At 36.4% G+C, this 16,883-nt stretch overlaps 1 protein-coding gene across 2 annotated transcripts in view; it reads right to left on the bottom strand.

The window, feature by feature from the left end:
* Positions 1–16,883, bottom strand: part of NOL10 (nucleolar protein 10) — a 108,459-nt gene that overhangs the window by 50,472 nt on the left and 41,104 nt on the right. For both annotated transcript variants that reach the window (XM_036751965.1, XM_036751966.1), the window contains one exon: positions 12,426–12,478. In XM_036751965.1, coding sequence (XP_036607860.1) covers positions 12,426–12,478 — 53 coding nt within the window. The remainder of the gene's footprint in view (positions 1–12,425; positions 12,479–16,883) is intronic.

The raw sequence follows: 16,883 nt of genomic DNA, 5'->3' as shown, positions 1-16,883 counted from the left end.
TCAAATTTTGGCAGGTAGTACTTAATAATAAACTGTCACCACAAAGGAATATTGGGAATAACAAATGCATGCATGTAAAAGCATTTTGTAGATGCTAACATGAAAGGCACCCTGACATGGTCACAATGTGCTTCAAGGTCTTTTGTAAAATAAAAAAAAAAAATAGGTAATTACTCAAATAAATAGTCTGACCTCAATGCTTATAAATCATTTTTTTATTTATCATATATTTGAAAAAATATAATGGAATTCCAAAAACTCTCATAGTTCATAATAATCACTTTCCAGTCAATGTTCAAGTGCCTTATTTTCTGCCTTTCTCACTCCCTTCAACTTCCTAAATGCATTAAAGCTCTAAAGCTTGAGGAATGTGTGAATATACACACGCACACAGATACCCCTTGGGTGCTAAAGGCACTGAGCCAATTTGTATCAGATGAGAATATGTTTATCTTTTTGATCACACACCTGGTCATGTGCATTCCCCAAGATCTTGTTTTGAAGTTTTATTCCTGCCAAGAGTTACACAGATGGTTTTAGTGTATTATCCCTGGTTACCACATCAGTAGCTTCCTGGTTCTGGTCTACTTCCTTGCAGGCAATAATCTCTCTAAATAGTTTTTCAGGATCTATTTGTCTTGCTGTTCTTTATCCTGAAGTCTAGAAACAAAATCAAGAGCATCTTAGCATTTAAAAATCCCTAGGAATAGAACTTGGTAGAAATCTGATGAGAAAGAAAAAACTAAAGGACTTAGAAATGTTTTTTTCTCACGGCTCCACACCTTAGCTGTACCAGTCTAGGAGTGTCAGAAAATATTTTGCCAGTAATTAATTAGTAGTTACTAAGTACCTACAGAGTGCCAAGTATGGAACAAGGAAACTGCCAGGGAATACATTCAAATTAAATTATTTTCTCCCAAAATAAGAAAATAGCAAACCTGGCAAACTGTAAGACAACAGGCTTCAAACTTAAGTGATCTTAATACGTTCATCAGTATTAGATAAAAATTTTGTTGGCAACTAGATTAAAAGGAACATGACTCAGAGAGGCTTTAAAAAAAAGATAGATTTTGCCCTATCATAGTCAAGTGGTCATTCAGCATAGGTCAGTTTTATTGGAATCGGTCATCAAGGTTTCTATCACTTCTGGTACTGTTTTATTTGGTAAATAAATGGCCATCAATCACTCATTTTGTTCCAAAGTCAAAAACAAAGAATACTATTACAATGACACACAACGTTATAAGTTAACTAAAGAAAACTAAATTTTAATATTTAATATTTAAATGAATTCATTCCAGGAAGGAAAGCATTTAATTCTTACTATAGACTAAATGTCTTCAGGATTCATTACTATACCATATTTCTTATGGAAATAAAATTGCAGACATGAAGCTATGAGTTAATCTGAATTTAACCCAAATCCTACTTGCCAATGTATAACGCTGCACATCATTCTGCATTGTTCATTTTTATTTATGTCTATCATGGCCCTCAGATTTCTAATAAATTGTTATAAACCATAACTATGTGATGAAAGTTTAATAATAAATTTTGAGACTGTCTTAGGGAGAGAAAATGTTGGGGAAAGGAATCAAGTAGGATTTTATATACAAAGAGAACTCACGACCTAATTAGTAGATGCTAACTTCGTACAACACTGTACCCTGTGACCCCTGGCTCAAACTTGCAGCACTTCAAAACTAGAAGACACAAATCTATTAATACTTTCTTTGCAGCTTTCAATAAAATTGAACAAGTATTTTTTAATATTCTGAGTACGATATACAAAGCTTTGAGACATAATATATACATAATATCTATCTATACAAATTAGACACAAACACATTAATCATATGATTAATATTCTCTGAATATGAATTAATAATTCCCCTACTAAATTGCAACTTCCATAAGGGCAGTGACAACAACTTATCCAAATTTGGTAATAACTGAGCAGTTAGCATGATCTCCACTGTTTAGTGGACACTCTGCAAAATTTTTGTTGAAAGTGAGGGAGCCCACAAGGTCTAGTAGAAAGCACACTAGATTTGGTATCTGACAACCTGGATTTGAATACCAGAGGCACTACTTATTATCTGTGTGACCCTGAACAAGTTACTGCAACTCTTTAGGACTCTTTCTTCACTGGTAAAATGAAGCTTAGATGATTACTTCCATTTTAAAGTCTTATGATCCTAAGGTTCATTCATGTGAATAGTTAATATGAGCTATTTCAAGTATTAAAAGCATGTTAACAGAATTTACTTAGAAATGTTGACTGCACAGCTAACGTAGTCAGTCCTTTTTTCAAAGAAGATCCCATATTGTTTTAAAGATCAATAAATATGGCTAGAAGTTGGTTCTTGAAGAAAAGTAAGCCTAATGCTGGTCTAGCTTTTCCTAAATAGTTGAAGCTGTCCTAACGAAAATCTCCATGTATCATCTATGTGTTACTTAAAATAAACTGACACCTACCACTATGCATACAAATATTTTCACATAAGAGTTAAATTTTCATACAGATAGGAAATAATATATAATTTTTAAGTCTACAACAGGATGCTCAGAAAATTGTTTCCTAAATTTCACACATTAATGCTTTTTGTATCTCTGCTATTCCTTGTGACTCAATAAAATGTGGTGGGAAATGGAAAGGATTTCCTTTGTTGAGAATATGCCACAGCTACTATATTTTAGCCCGACTCTGTTTAGCTTAAGATAGGAAGCCCAAGCTTCCCCTCTACAAAGACACAAACAACTTGTTTGTCTCAGAACAAAATGCTTAATTATTCACCTGACATTCACTTCTTATTTCCATGCCAATTAATAAATTGTTTGATATTCAACAATGAGATGATTAATCTGAAAGCATCCCTGACTTAAAAAGTCATTTTGTAACACTGAGATAAAGTCAACATTGAGGCATTTGTATCAATTTAAGCAAGAAAACCAAAAACATTTGTGGTGCTCTTATTTTTTATGAAAACGCAGTAATAAGTCAATTACAGGAGTTTTAAACTGGCATGTGGTTTGATTTCACTTCTATGCTCCAGTTTTTCTCTATGTGCATGCTATTCTTAAAGAAAATTCTGAATATTTTTTTAAAAAATGATACATTTCAAAGACAAAAATTGGAGACTTGATCAACTTGCATATAATTAATCCAGACAGTCATAAATCAGAGAACTACATGCTCAATTTAAAATTAATCATGTTTTTCTCATTATAAACAATATTCTTTTGGGGTAGAAGAATATGGAGGGCCATCTGCCAACCTACCCATGTACTCTTAATTCCTTGTTAGAGCAATTATCTAATAAATCAACAAGCCAGACACTGTAAAGCACCAAGGATATAAAGACAAAAGTAAAACTGCCCCTGCTTTCAGCTTCAAGAAGCTCATCTTCAAAGGAAGGAGATAGTATTTACATATATTAGTATGTACAGAACTGATACAAAATAAATACAAGGTGTTAGGGGAGGAGATGGGAGGTGGATCAGTCTCATAGAAAAGGTAACACCTGAAAGAAAACAGAGGTTCCAAGAGCCAGTAGGAAAAGAGAGTATTTCAGGCACAGTGAACTGTCAATGCAAAGGCACAAGGATAGGAGACGAATTATTCCATGTGAGGAAAAGCAAGAAGGCCAGTTTGAAGAGGCTGTGAAGTTACAGAGGTGATTATAATAAAGCTAGACATGTAGGATGAGGCCAAGTTGTAAAGATCTTTAAATGCTAGACAAAGGAGTTTATATTTAATCCTAGAAGCAGGGAAGAACTAGAATAGTTTATATTTGATACCAAAGGTAATAGGGAACCAATAGAATTTATTGAGCCGGGGGGTGGTATAGACAGACCTAGACTTTAGGAAAATCAATCTGGTGGAGAATGTACTATAGTGGGAAGAAACTTAGGTCAGGGAATCCAATTAAAGAGTCAACAGCAACAGTCTAGATGAGGGTCTGAACTAGGGAGGTAGCCATGTTTGCAGGCAGAATGGGACATGGGAGCAGGAATGGCAAGATTTAACAGATGACTGCATCCATAGGGACAATGAAAGTGAATAGTTGAGGATGATACCAAAGCCATGAACATAGATGACTAGAAGGACAGCTATTCAAAAAAAGAAATAGTTCAAAGTAGGTTTGGGGAGGAAGATAATGAGATGTTTTGAACTTACTAGGTTTGACTTGCCTGGAGGATATCCAATTCAAAATGTCTAATAGATAGCAGGTCATAAGGAACTAGAAATCAAGAGAGTTATTAGGGCTGGATATATAGATATAGGAACATCCTCACAGAAATGATAATTAAACCCATGGGATCCAACAAGGTCACCAAGTGACTGTAAGGAGAAAACAAGGCAGCTTTGCAGACATTCACAATTATTTGATATGATATGGTTGAAGATGCAGCAAAAGAAAATGAAAAAGACTTGTCAGAAAAGTAGGAAGAGAATCAGAAGAGACTACTGTCATATAACGCCAAAAGAGGATATCCAGGAGAAGGTCAGTGGTATCAATGCTACAGAGAGGTCAAAAAGATTAGGACTGAGAAAAGGCCATTAGATTTGGAAATTAAGAGACTGACTATAACTTTGGAGGGAATGATTTCAATTAAAGGATGAGGCAAGGAGCCAGACTGCAGAGGGTTTAAAAGAGAATGAAAATAGAGGAAGAGAAGGTAACAAGTGGAGACAGCATGAATATTAAAACCCTCCTCTAGATAGCCCAATCAATTCTGAATTAGAATTAGTTTAGAACTCTTACAGCTTGATAACTTTATTCTCTATCTTGATATGAAATTCTTTCTCCAGGTTGCACAAAAGCCCAAATCCATGAAATTTCAGTAAGACTTATTCAATTATTTATATACTATGCTCCCTATAAGGCTACTTCCCATGGCTCAATGCTTTGTTCCACTCAAGTTATGTCTTAAAAATTCTGGCCTGTATATTCTCTAAAAGAGGCCTAAAAACCATTTGTTTCACGAAGAATTTCAGTAACTACTTGTTCTGTTAACTATATGTTCTGTCTTGTATGTCCCTTAATGTACTCACTAATGCCCCAAGGTGTAAGCATTCTTTGCAGTTGGCACCATCCCCCAATGCTAAATAATAGTAATTTCCAACTAAATTGTTTATGACGCCAGCGTTACAGGCCTTTGCTTAAAATGAATATTTGAGATGAAAATATGTACTTTTTCACCTTTAAGATCTTGTATGCAGAGTAATACATATATCCAACCCAGGTCAGGCTAGAGGCCCATGAGGGAAACCTTCAGAGTGTGGGCCAGTTTTGGTTGACCCTAAGGAGATATACCATGTCTGGATGCTCCTCCCAAAGGGCTTGAAGAGATATTCAAGGAATGGGAGTGAGGCCGGGTTATAATGTGGAAGCTAATCACTACATGAACCTAGATCACAGTTACAATATCAAGCTAGATCTGGATAAAAGTAAGTCACCTAAGACTATCTTGGTCTAGATTAAAATCTAAACCTCTGGGTTGGCCAAGAATCTATAGGACCTCTGGTATAAGGTGTGGCATGGATCTAAACTCCATTACAAACACACAATTTTAGTTTTGGCCCTCTCCCCAAGTTCATTTCACTTACAAAATTAGATTAGAAGCAGCACAACATAGCATTACATGTTATTTTTGTAAATTAAGTAATGAGACTGCTATTTGTGCTCTATTTTATTGATCAAGGAGAGGTTAAATACATTTCTCTCCTTTTATTTTTTCAAGTATCGGAGCTGTGAGCTCTTCCACCCAGCGTGCACTTGCCTCCCCCCTGCCTCCAGGTGCGGCACCACCTCCTCTCTCTCTTAAGGGTTTAAACTTGCCACTTCAAAGTTCGCCATGGATGATGATATTGCTGCTCTCGTGGTCGACAATGGCTCCGGAATGTGCAAAGCTGGCTTTGCAGGAGACGATGCCCCTCGGGCCGTCTTCCCTTCCATTGTTGGGCGCCCCAGACATCAGGGTGTGATGGTGGGTATGGGCCAGAAAGACAGCTACGTGGGGGATGAGGCCCAGAGCAAGAGAGGTATTCTGACCCTGAAGTACCCCATTGAACATGGTATTGTCACCAACTGGGATGACATGGAGAAGATCTGGCATCATACTTTCTACAATGAGCTCCGTGTGGCCCCTGAAGAGCACCCTGTGCTGCTGACAGAAGCCCCCCGAACCCCAAAGCCAACAGAGAAAAGATGACTCAGATTATTTGAGACCTTCAACACCCCAGCCATGTACGTTGCCATCCAGGCTGTGCTGTCCCTGTATGCCTCTGGTCGTACCACTGGTATTGTGATGGACTCCGGTGATGGTGTGACCCACACTGTGCCCATCTATGAAGGTTATGCCCTTCCCTATTTTTTCAAGTATCAACCCAGCTGGTACATGATACTAGGTTTGGTACACAGAGCGGAGGGTTCAGAAGTGATTTAAATCTCTTTATAGTGCCTAACATGGCTCCCTAGCACATATAAATATTAATTTGAACTGAACTGCTGACTGGGTCCACTACAAGTGTGAAGTGCTTATTCTTAACTGGGCCTTCACTGGAGCAAGGTAGTCCTTTTACACTTCCCTAATTGTCTCACTATCCCACTCACCACACTCCTTTTCCAAACCTTTTAATCTCTTCTCAAACCTCCCATTGTTCAATCTCAGCTAAGAATCTTGGCTAACTGAAAAAATTGAAGCCATTCACAGAGAGTTTCATCTTCTCCTTTCCTCTGTATCTCACTCAGGTTCCTTCAACCATTATTTCCACCTTCGGCTCTACTTCATATGAAAAGGTGGCCTTTCTGCTTGCCAAGACAAACGCCTCTACGTGCACAAGTGATCCCATTCCATCCCATCTTCTCTAGTATATTGTCCCTTCTATCATCCCTGTTCTCACTAATCTTCAATCACTGCTGCTTCCCTACTACCTACAAACATGTCCATGTCTACTCTATCCTCTATAAGCCCTCACTTGATCAATCCATCAGTTTTTACTAGCTGTCATCCCATATCTCACTTTTTTTTTGTTTGCTTTTGTGGCTAAACTCTTCTTCTCACCCTCTTCGCAATTCTTTGCAGTCTAGAGTTTGATTTCATCACTCAACAGAAACTGCTCTCTCTTAGGTTAACAATGACCTCTCAATTGCCAAATAGAACAGCCCTTTCTTAATCCTCTAACTTCTTGACCTCTCTATAGCCTCTGACATTGTCAATCTACTCCCTCTGTATACTTTCTAAGTTTTTGTGATGCTGCTCTCTCATGGTTCTCCCTTTACCTATTTGACCACTCCTCATTATCCTGTGCTGGATCGTCATCTGAGGCATGACTACTAACTACAAATGTCCCACAGGGCTCTGTCCTAGGCCCTTTTCTCTTCTCCCTCTATTTTATTTCACTTGGTAATCTCATCAGCTTGAATTTCAGCCTAGATCTCTCCTGATTCCAAGTCCAGCACCTTTGACAGTATATCATTATTAATTAAACATTCACAACTAATTAAACTTAATGAAAAAGACATTCAACTGTATACAGATATATAGCTACGTATTATTCCATTCTTCTGAGGCCTCTTTTATGATCTTTGTCCATTAAGCCCCCATATTTGTGTCTACCTTGATCTCTAAGTAGCTCCTTCATTCACCTCAATGAAGCAACTTTGAATCTTCGGATCCATTCTTCATCTACATGGTTACTCTGCTGAAGCTGGTAAACAAATCTCCAAGCCAGACATACTTAACCTCGCAGGCAGGATTCTTTACACTCTTATTTTGTCCCACCAAGTAATATTTGAACCAATGTCAGTGGAAATAGTCATACCAAGAAACCTAATACTGTTTTTGCTACAGATCCATTCTGCAAAGCAGGGTGGTGGGGGTATCTGTGCGAAATATGCACACCCAGAGGTTCAGCCTCTTTCACTGTAAAGCATTACTTAAAGCCAGTAGCTCAAAAGATCTGCTGCAAATTAACTGCTAAAAACTGTATATCATCAAAAATAAATCTCAGCTTCTGGCACCACAGCCGAAGGCCCAATACTCCACAAGCATGTTACAGAAAAGGACCCAGGGGCACACTTAAACTTTCCCTTACTCCATGCAACTGTCACATCTTATCCTTTGACATTTTGTCAAACAATAAGCTTTGGTATTTTGTAGGGAAGAAATTTAATTCATCTTCTTATGGACAACTCTAAGGTTTTTAACTCTAAGAACAACATAGATGTGCATAGCTGGAAGAAAGTGCCTCATTAAAGATTCCCTATACCAAAGAAATCACAGGTCTAGTTTAAAAAAAAAACGGCCTACGTTCTTTACAAGATAATACCATTAAAACGTTGAGGCAACTAGGAACTCAATTATTTTGCTACACTGAGATTTTCAGATCAGGCCTACCTGGACTCTTATCACACCAAAGAAATGCATTTTTCAAAAGTAAATCAAGTTCTGCCATTGTTCTTCTCAAAGGTTCTCCTGCCTTTATCTTCCGATATCAGTGGGAAGAGAAAAGGAACACAAAATGTACAATCTTGCACAAAAGGAGCAGAAGTAGCACTGAATACCTGCATTAGACTCCAAACTCTGACTCTGGCTACTAAAAACACATGCACAGCAGCAGTCTAAAGTTACCCTAGTATTCAGTAATCAAACTTATTACACATTCAGTAAAGAAAAGTAAGAAACTAAATTTCATTTTTATTCAGGAAAAACTGAATTCTATTTTTCCTCAGAAAAGATACTGACTTCTACATTAGCCAACACTTCCCTCTGGTGTTCACTAAGATTCTGGAAGCTGTGGAATATCAGAATTCACTACCATTATTAAGTACTTAGCTGTCCCACATTTGCATTTACCAAATACAAAATAGGCATAAGGGCAGAAAATACAAACTCAAGGTTGGCTTCCAGCAACATCAGTTGGAGAAAAATAATTTTGTGTGCTTGGCATGCTGGATTAGATTTTCAAATTAGTCCTTAATTATAGGCATTCTAGAATTAATATTTAAAACTTTTGCTTCACATCTAATATTAAGACACCTAGTCAATGATGCAATGCAATACCTCACCATCAGAGATGACCCAGTGATCTTCACTGTAGGTTTAAATAATCCTGGAAATACCTGACTCTCAACACACCAACAGCTACTAAAATGTCTCCAAAAGTCACTGAAGTGAGATACAACTCTTGCACAATTCTTTTGAATAATAGCTATTCTTGAGAAAACACATAAATAAAAAAAAAATCCCAGAAAAATAGAGCAATGAAACCACATGTGTATGTCATGAAATCTAATCCTCTACTGACTAACCAAAAAGTGAAGAACTAACCAAAAGTGAAGAAACCAACTCAATATAGTCTCCATCTGGTTAAGATCAGACATTGGGTAAGCATAATAGTGTCAGCTGAAGAATATGCACACAAATATTTCTGTCAAAATGAAACCATATAAAATATATTGCTTGTCCCAAGTGATTCACATACCACTATGTATTATATGTTGTCCTACTGATACACAATAAACTCTCTGAGAATAAGAAATTTTTTTGGTCTTTGTATTCTCTACATCCAGCATGCAGGGCATATCATGTTTAACAAATACTTGATTAACATAAGACTAGAAAAAATGAGGCAGTTGTGTAATAAGACACAGAGATACCAAGTGTCACAACAGTATCCCTGTAATACTAAACGATTTAGATCAAGTTTACAGTGCATCCTCTTGTGGAAGATTTATGGGACACCATGGAAAAGAATCTCAGAGGGTAAGTAAGCGGTGGATGAATGGTGATCTGTACCACTGAAGGGAAAACTCAAATCAATAGAACCATGGATCTGTCAAAGGATTAATGTCATAAAAGAAAACCTATCTCTGCAGAAACACTCTTTATTCTTCTAAAATGAGTAGCTTCCTGCTCAAATGACTACCAATATTTTTCACCCTAACATCTTTTCCTAAAGTTTCTATACCTACTTTCTTAATATATAAATCTAAAATCAAATTAAAATATGCAAGGAGAATTGTGGCAGTTGTGCAAAAATATACACAAAAGACCTTAATGTTGACCTTCGTCAACAGCAGAGTACCAAAGTATATAAGATTGCTTCACAACACAGACCTCTCAAAAGCACTGGGTCATATATATTTCATAAAGTTTTTTATTTCTAAGTTTGATAAAACTTTAGGGAAATGGGCCTTTCAAACCCCGCTGAGCTCTCTCAACTTCAAATATAACATTAAAAGGGGTTAGTCATATACAAAAATGAGGCACACCATTAAAATCTCGATAACGCCTAGAAAGATTACATTGGAACTATTTTTACAGGAGCAGTGATAGGAAGTGATAGGAAGACACTCAAGATATGAAAGGGAGACTTTAGTACAACCTGAAGCACAATGTTTATCTAAGCAAGGAAAACTTAGCCTCTTCATTACCCCCACGTATATAGTCATCATCAGGAAACCATATGTTTTTTAAGGAGTGGTGTTTTTTCTCTGTTAAATAAAGAGCCAGATGTACAATGTGACACTAATCCACCTGAGACAGCTAAAATGACAATTGCCAAGAAAACAGCTTCAAACACCTTCAATATATTAGTCCTTTCTCATTACATATAAATGAAAAATTCAGGTCAGGTAAACAAGATCTAATTTGAGAAATCACAACTGAGTTATAGTTTCCTACAGTTGTTTGGTTAAGCAGTTGCTAGAGCTTTCCATGTCTGATAATTAATTTGTAGAGCATTACCTTAAGAAAAATAAATACAATTCTTCAGAGCCAGGAGTGATCACAGAAGCCACACCTTTGCAATTCATGAAATGAGACTCATCAGTGCACAAATGACAATTTTCTACAAAATTTTGAGGTTTTTATTTTTAATTCCTTGCCTAATTGCAAAAAGAATTAGAGGCATGACTTATAAGCATGTGGCTTTCCTCATATAACCAAAAAAAAGTATTACTGTACAGTGTTTAACTACAGCAGAAGCCAGCACTCTCAGGCCAAAGTAGGGAAGAGAAATCAAAACACTATTAAATAAGTTTCAATGGGTATGAACTTTTTTCAAAAGAATTGTGAAATATCAATAACCATATTTTAAAAATATTCTGTTCTGGTCACCACAATAAAGATGAAAATATTGAAAATCTGGCCACTGTTCAAAGGCAGGCAACCAGAAGGGTAAAGGACCTTGAGCCCAGACAAGAGAAGATTATGTGGAGAAAACGAGGGATATTTATGTGATGAAAAGAAGAGTTAGAAGTGACCTGAAAACTGTCTTCAAGTCACGTGAAAGAGGGATAAGAATTGTTCTGTTTGGTACGCAAGGGAAGAGCTAAATACAATGTAAAGGAGCCACAAAGAGGCCATTTTTTACTTACTATCAGGAAAAAGCTCCTAAGGATTAGCACTATTCCAAAGTGGAATGGGCCCCTTCACTGGACATCTTCAAACAGAGAAGGCTGGATGACCACTTTTTAAGTATGCTGTAACAACAATCCTTTTCCAGGTGTGACTACCAAAATTCCTTCCAATTCTGAAATTCTATGATTTCTAGTTTTCAATTAAGCCTACAATCAGGCCTGCTCAAGAAAAAGCCTAATCTAATCAACTAATCCTTAAGGGGCCATAAAGTGAAGTGCTGTAATTTGTTACTGTTTCTCTTTTTTCACTTGGAACTGGGATTTCACTGCTATACGGCACTCTCTACTGAGGAAATGCCTTCTACCAAAGTAAGCCAAGTGACTATTCAGCAACAAAACATTCTTAGAGTTGCCTAGCACTGAAAGGGTAAGGACTTGCCCAGGATCATGCAGCCACCATGTACTGGGTGCTCTACTCTAACATGCTGTCTCTCACTTTTCTTTTTATAGGATCATTCTCACCAGTATGACCTTCTTAAGAATAAATGAAAAGGAAAGAGAATAAACCCGAGAAAGAATAAGTTATTTATGTATACAAGAAAAAGAGCTCTAATTAAAAACAGGGAGTTGAAAGCATACACTATTGAACAGGGTCACTTTTAAATAATCTTTTTTTAATAAAATATAAGAAACCACTACGAGAACTAATAATAAGCAACTACTACAAAATGGTCAGATTTTTCTTGCCATTTCTTGGCCAAAATCTGTAAAGATTCTGAAAAGAGCTTCAAACAAGAGATATAAGAAAGATAAACTTATATAAACTTTATATTTCTAAAACCCTATGTTCCCTAATTTTCTATAAAAGAATGGTTTAGTATTAGCCTTACATATAATTTTACTGACTCTAAGACATTAAGTAAACCTAAACACTTTTACTATACTTTAAATTAAGATCCCCATGTAGACTCAAACTCAGAGTAAAAACAATTTAAAAACAAACACTGCCTTTACTTGCTCCTACTTTTATCGCAGTTTATCTGTAGCACTTACGGGTATGTAATAGATTCCCATTTTAGGAGTTTCATTGGCTGTCAGAAGCATTCCTAAAAAAAAAAATACACAAAACAACACAATAAACAAAGAGCAAAAAAAAATCATTTTTTCCACATTTTTTCATGTTTCAATATCTGAAGATTTTTAAACAGTCTCTAATTTCATGCAAAATTATATCATGGGAAAAAATTAAACTAAGAGAAAGGAGATTTATTCTGTGTCCATGAGTAATTAATATGATTTTTCTGGGCCTCAGCTTCCTCATGTATAAAAGAGGAAATCGGTTTAAACTAAGTATCTAAAATTCCTTCCAAAGTCTACATAAAGCCTGAAAAGTATTCAAAAGCAACATATTTCAAAATTCAGGGACAAATGAAAAGGAGCTTCAATGCATTCTCTCTCACTACAGCAAAGGGCAGGGCCATTTTGTGGTGATAAAGAACTGGAAACTGAGGAGGTGCCCATCAGTTGGGAATGGCTAAACAAATTATGGTGCATGGATGTGATGGAATATTATTGTACTGTAAGAAATGATGAAGGGCATGGGCTTCATAAAAACTAAGACTTGTATGAACTGATGATATAAAATGGAGCAAGCAGAACCAGGAGAACAATTTGTACAAAAATTTTATGAAGACAAACAACTTTGAAAGATTTAGAAACAATTATCAACACAATGACCAATAACAAATCACAGTTCCAGAGGACTCATAATGAAAAAGGCAACTCATGTCATAAAACAAAGGTGATGGTTTCAAGAATGCAAATGAAGACTTTTGGGGAATATGGATTTGTTTTGCTTGAGTGTACATGTTTTCTAGGAGGCATTTTGTTTTTTCCTACTTCCTCAACTGAGAGGAAAAGGAGGTAAGACAGAGAAAATATGGACCCAAATTGAATTTTTCAAAAATACAAAATAATAAACGGAGGAGGACAGAATACTTTTCCCAACCATCAGCCAATGTAAACTCTTTGCCACAAATATTAAGGAAGATAGCTCCATATCTTTGATCCGAGGTTCATAAATAAGCTGAAGGTCACACTATGAATGGTGACTAGATTCAGAGATTCATAGATACAAGGTTAGAAGGGATCTTAAAGATCACCTAGTCCAATCCTCACATTATACAGTTGAGGAAACTGAGCCCCAGAGTAGTTAAATGACTTGCCTATCACAAAATCAGTATGCAGCAAACTTGGCATTTGAATCAAACAATCTATAAGCATTTATTAAGCCCTTATCACTATGCTAGGGGACACAAATATGATAAATGAAACAATCTCTCTCTCTCTCTCTCTCTCTCTCTCTCTCTCTATATATATATATATATATATATATATATATATATATATAAAAAATATACCATTGGAATGCAAAGTTCTTAAATATTAATAATTAAATAATTGAATTAATAGTTAAAATTAAATAAATTATACACACACACACACACACACACACATACGCAGAATGAATACAGAGAGAATAAAGAGGAATACAAAACAGTTAAACATAAGATTGTTTGAAGAGGAAGGGCACTAGCAGTTGAGGTGATTAGGAAAGGCTGCCTGCAGAAGCAGGTGGTATATGGGCCATGACAATGCTGTTCTGTCCTTGTAAGAAACTGTTCTGTGTCTCCTCACTTTGCATTAATTCATACAATTCAGGACTTCTGCAATCATTTTTCTCATAATTTCTTATAGCATAGCAATATTCCATTATATTAATATACCACAATATCTTCTGATTAATGTGCACCCTCTTTAGATTCTATTTCTTTTCATTGTTTTATTTTGATTCTAGTTCTTTTTTAAAATTTTTTTCTAAATTTAGACTCTAGTTCTTTTTTTTTTCTTTTAATCATCAGTTCAGGATCAGGAACTTTGTCTTACTGGTATTATATTTCCTCTTGACAACCCTCCATTCCTGTTGATTTTGATGTATTTATACACCAAACAGGTTTGGTTTTTTTTTTGGGGGGGGGGGCACGCTGTGCACACACATCCACATACACATGTACATGAGTGTGATCAATCCTCCCTCGTCCAGTTCTGTATGCTTCCCTCACCCCTTCTTGTCCATACTTGTATATACTCTTATTCTCATACGCTCACCTTTGCATAACAAATTATAATTGATTTTAAGTATGTTACTACCTTTTGGAATATTGCATTCCCAGATCTCTCATTTAAAGCATAAGCTACCAGACCTTATATGATATTGGCTGTGGTTCTGCTAGCAGTATTTTTTCTTTGATCTAGATTTTGGCTGTGATGTTCCTAGGATTTTTCTTTAAAGATTCTTTCCAGGAAGTAATCAGTGGATAAAAAGATGATAGACAGATAAATAGATAATAGATAAACAGGCAGAAAGATGGATAAATGAATAGGTTTTTTTTTTAACACCCTCTGATTCTCATGGACTTAAGCAGTTTTCATTACAGGAATGACATGCACACTCAAGTGCAGATGTATACTCAAGGAAGATCTCTTTGGCAGCAGCAGGCTGAATGGACTGGGACAGGGAGACAGGGAGGATGTTGCAGTATCCAGGCAAGAGATGATAAAGTTGTTAAGTAAGGAGGTAGCTCTGTGAGGAGAGAGAAGGATATGGCAGGGGTAGAAATGGCAAGATTGGAAAACTGATTGGATATATGGAATGAAGAGTTGAGGATAATATCAATGAGGACTTCAGGCAGTCTAACTCCAAACTGCACTTCATTCTACATCTCTCATGCCACTCCAATGCATCCTCCACTCAGCTGTCAAAGCGATCTTCCTAAAGTGCTAGGCATCTTCCTACCCAATAAACTCTAAGGACTTCCTATTAGCTTTAGAATCAAATATAAAATCCTTTCTTTGTCTTTTAAAGCCTCTCACAGCCTGGCTCCTTCCTACTTTCCCAGTCTTCTTACAGTTTACTCTCCTCCATATGCTCTCTAATTCAATAAAATTGGCTTTCTTACCATTCCTTACATGTGTTCCATGGCTAGAATGCTCTCCTTCCTCACTCCTGCCTCCTGGCTGCCTTCTAGACCCAGTTTCAAATCCCACTTTCTATAGAAGGCTTTTCCTGATAGCCCTGTTCTCTCCTTCCTCCACAATTAGTGTTTCCCCTTCAGGGACCACCTCTCCTTTACACTGTACATATTTTGCAAGTACAGTTTTTTACATGTTATCTTCCCCATTAAAAAGTGAACTCCTGAGAGCAAGAACTGTGCTTTCCTTTGTATCTCTAGCACATTACTGAGCACATAAGAGGCACTTAGTATAACGTTTGCTGAATGACCACGTAGCTTTGTATGACAGAAAAGAGTGCCACCGAACCTAACAACATTTGTTAACACTAAGCACTCACTGATAGCTGAAATGTTTTTATGATAGCAGTGGTGGGATTAATCAGATGATCAAGACTATTAGCAAAACATAGGTTTACCAGCAATTTTTCTGTCAATCTCAGCGACAAGACTCTACACTGACTAGATGAATCTCTTGAGTCTTTCTTACTATCTGTGCTCACATGCTTACTTTTTACATGACACAGTGGCAGAAGACACAGACACTTGTATGACAATCTCACAATATGTAGAAAATTGCTTTAGAAGGGACTCTCTTGTCAAAGTCTCTCAGGTCAGTTATGGTGCAACAATATTGCTGCCTGACGCCCTGCCTCATAACCCTACCTCTAAAGCGATATAAGTAACAGCAGAAAATTTTGGAAATAGTTTCAAATTCCAATGTGGTCTCACATCTGAACCCCTCTCCTGTATTTGTGATTACTGAACTTAAAGCTAAAGGATTTTAGCGATCTAACCAAACTCCTCAACCCAGAAAGGTGCAGTGGACTAAGAAAAAGAGTTAGAATTTGAACCCTGACATATCCCTTATGTCATGTTTCGTATTACAAACTTTGGGACAGAATTTGAAGCCAGGTTCTGACACAACTCCTCCATTTATCATGTTTTCATTACAATTTTTACATTACAGTTACGTATCTATGTCTCTTCTCTCTGTTATACTATATACCTGATGAGGGCAGGAGACATACCCTGTTTACTTTTTATCTCCCTAAATAACTAAGAAAATTGCTAGGCCAACAGTGAGTACTTAATAAATGTTTGCTGAATTTGCTGAATCAAGTGAAAATTACATTATTTTCCTTTTATCTGATTTACGTATAGAATATGGGAGAGAGAAAATAAAAGGAAGACAATTACATTTAAAGTAGCAGAACACATATCTTTAGCAATAAATACACCCACATATATGGGCAACTAACTGGTAGCTTTTATATATTTAAAAATAAATGATTTGGGCCATCAGCTTTGTGTAGCACATAAAAGGATTAAAAAGTTAAAGATTAAAAAATAATTTCATATAGATATGAAGGAAGCTAAGATTAATGAGGTCAATTAATGCTGAGCCACGTAGCAGGAATGTAACACTTAACACAAGTCA

Source organism: Trichosurus vulpecula, chromosome 3, assembly GCF_011100635.1.
Source record: "Trichosurus vulpecula isolate mTriVul1 chromosome 3, mTriVul1.pri, whole genome shotgun sequence".
NCBI classification, from domain to species: domain Eukaryota; kingdom Metazoa; phylum Chordata; class Mammalia; order Diprotodontia; family Phalangeridae; genus Trichosurus; species Trichosurus vulpecula.
This window is presented reverse-complemented; position numbering and strand designations above follow the sequence as displayed.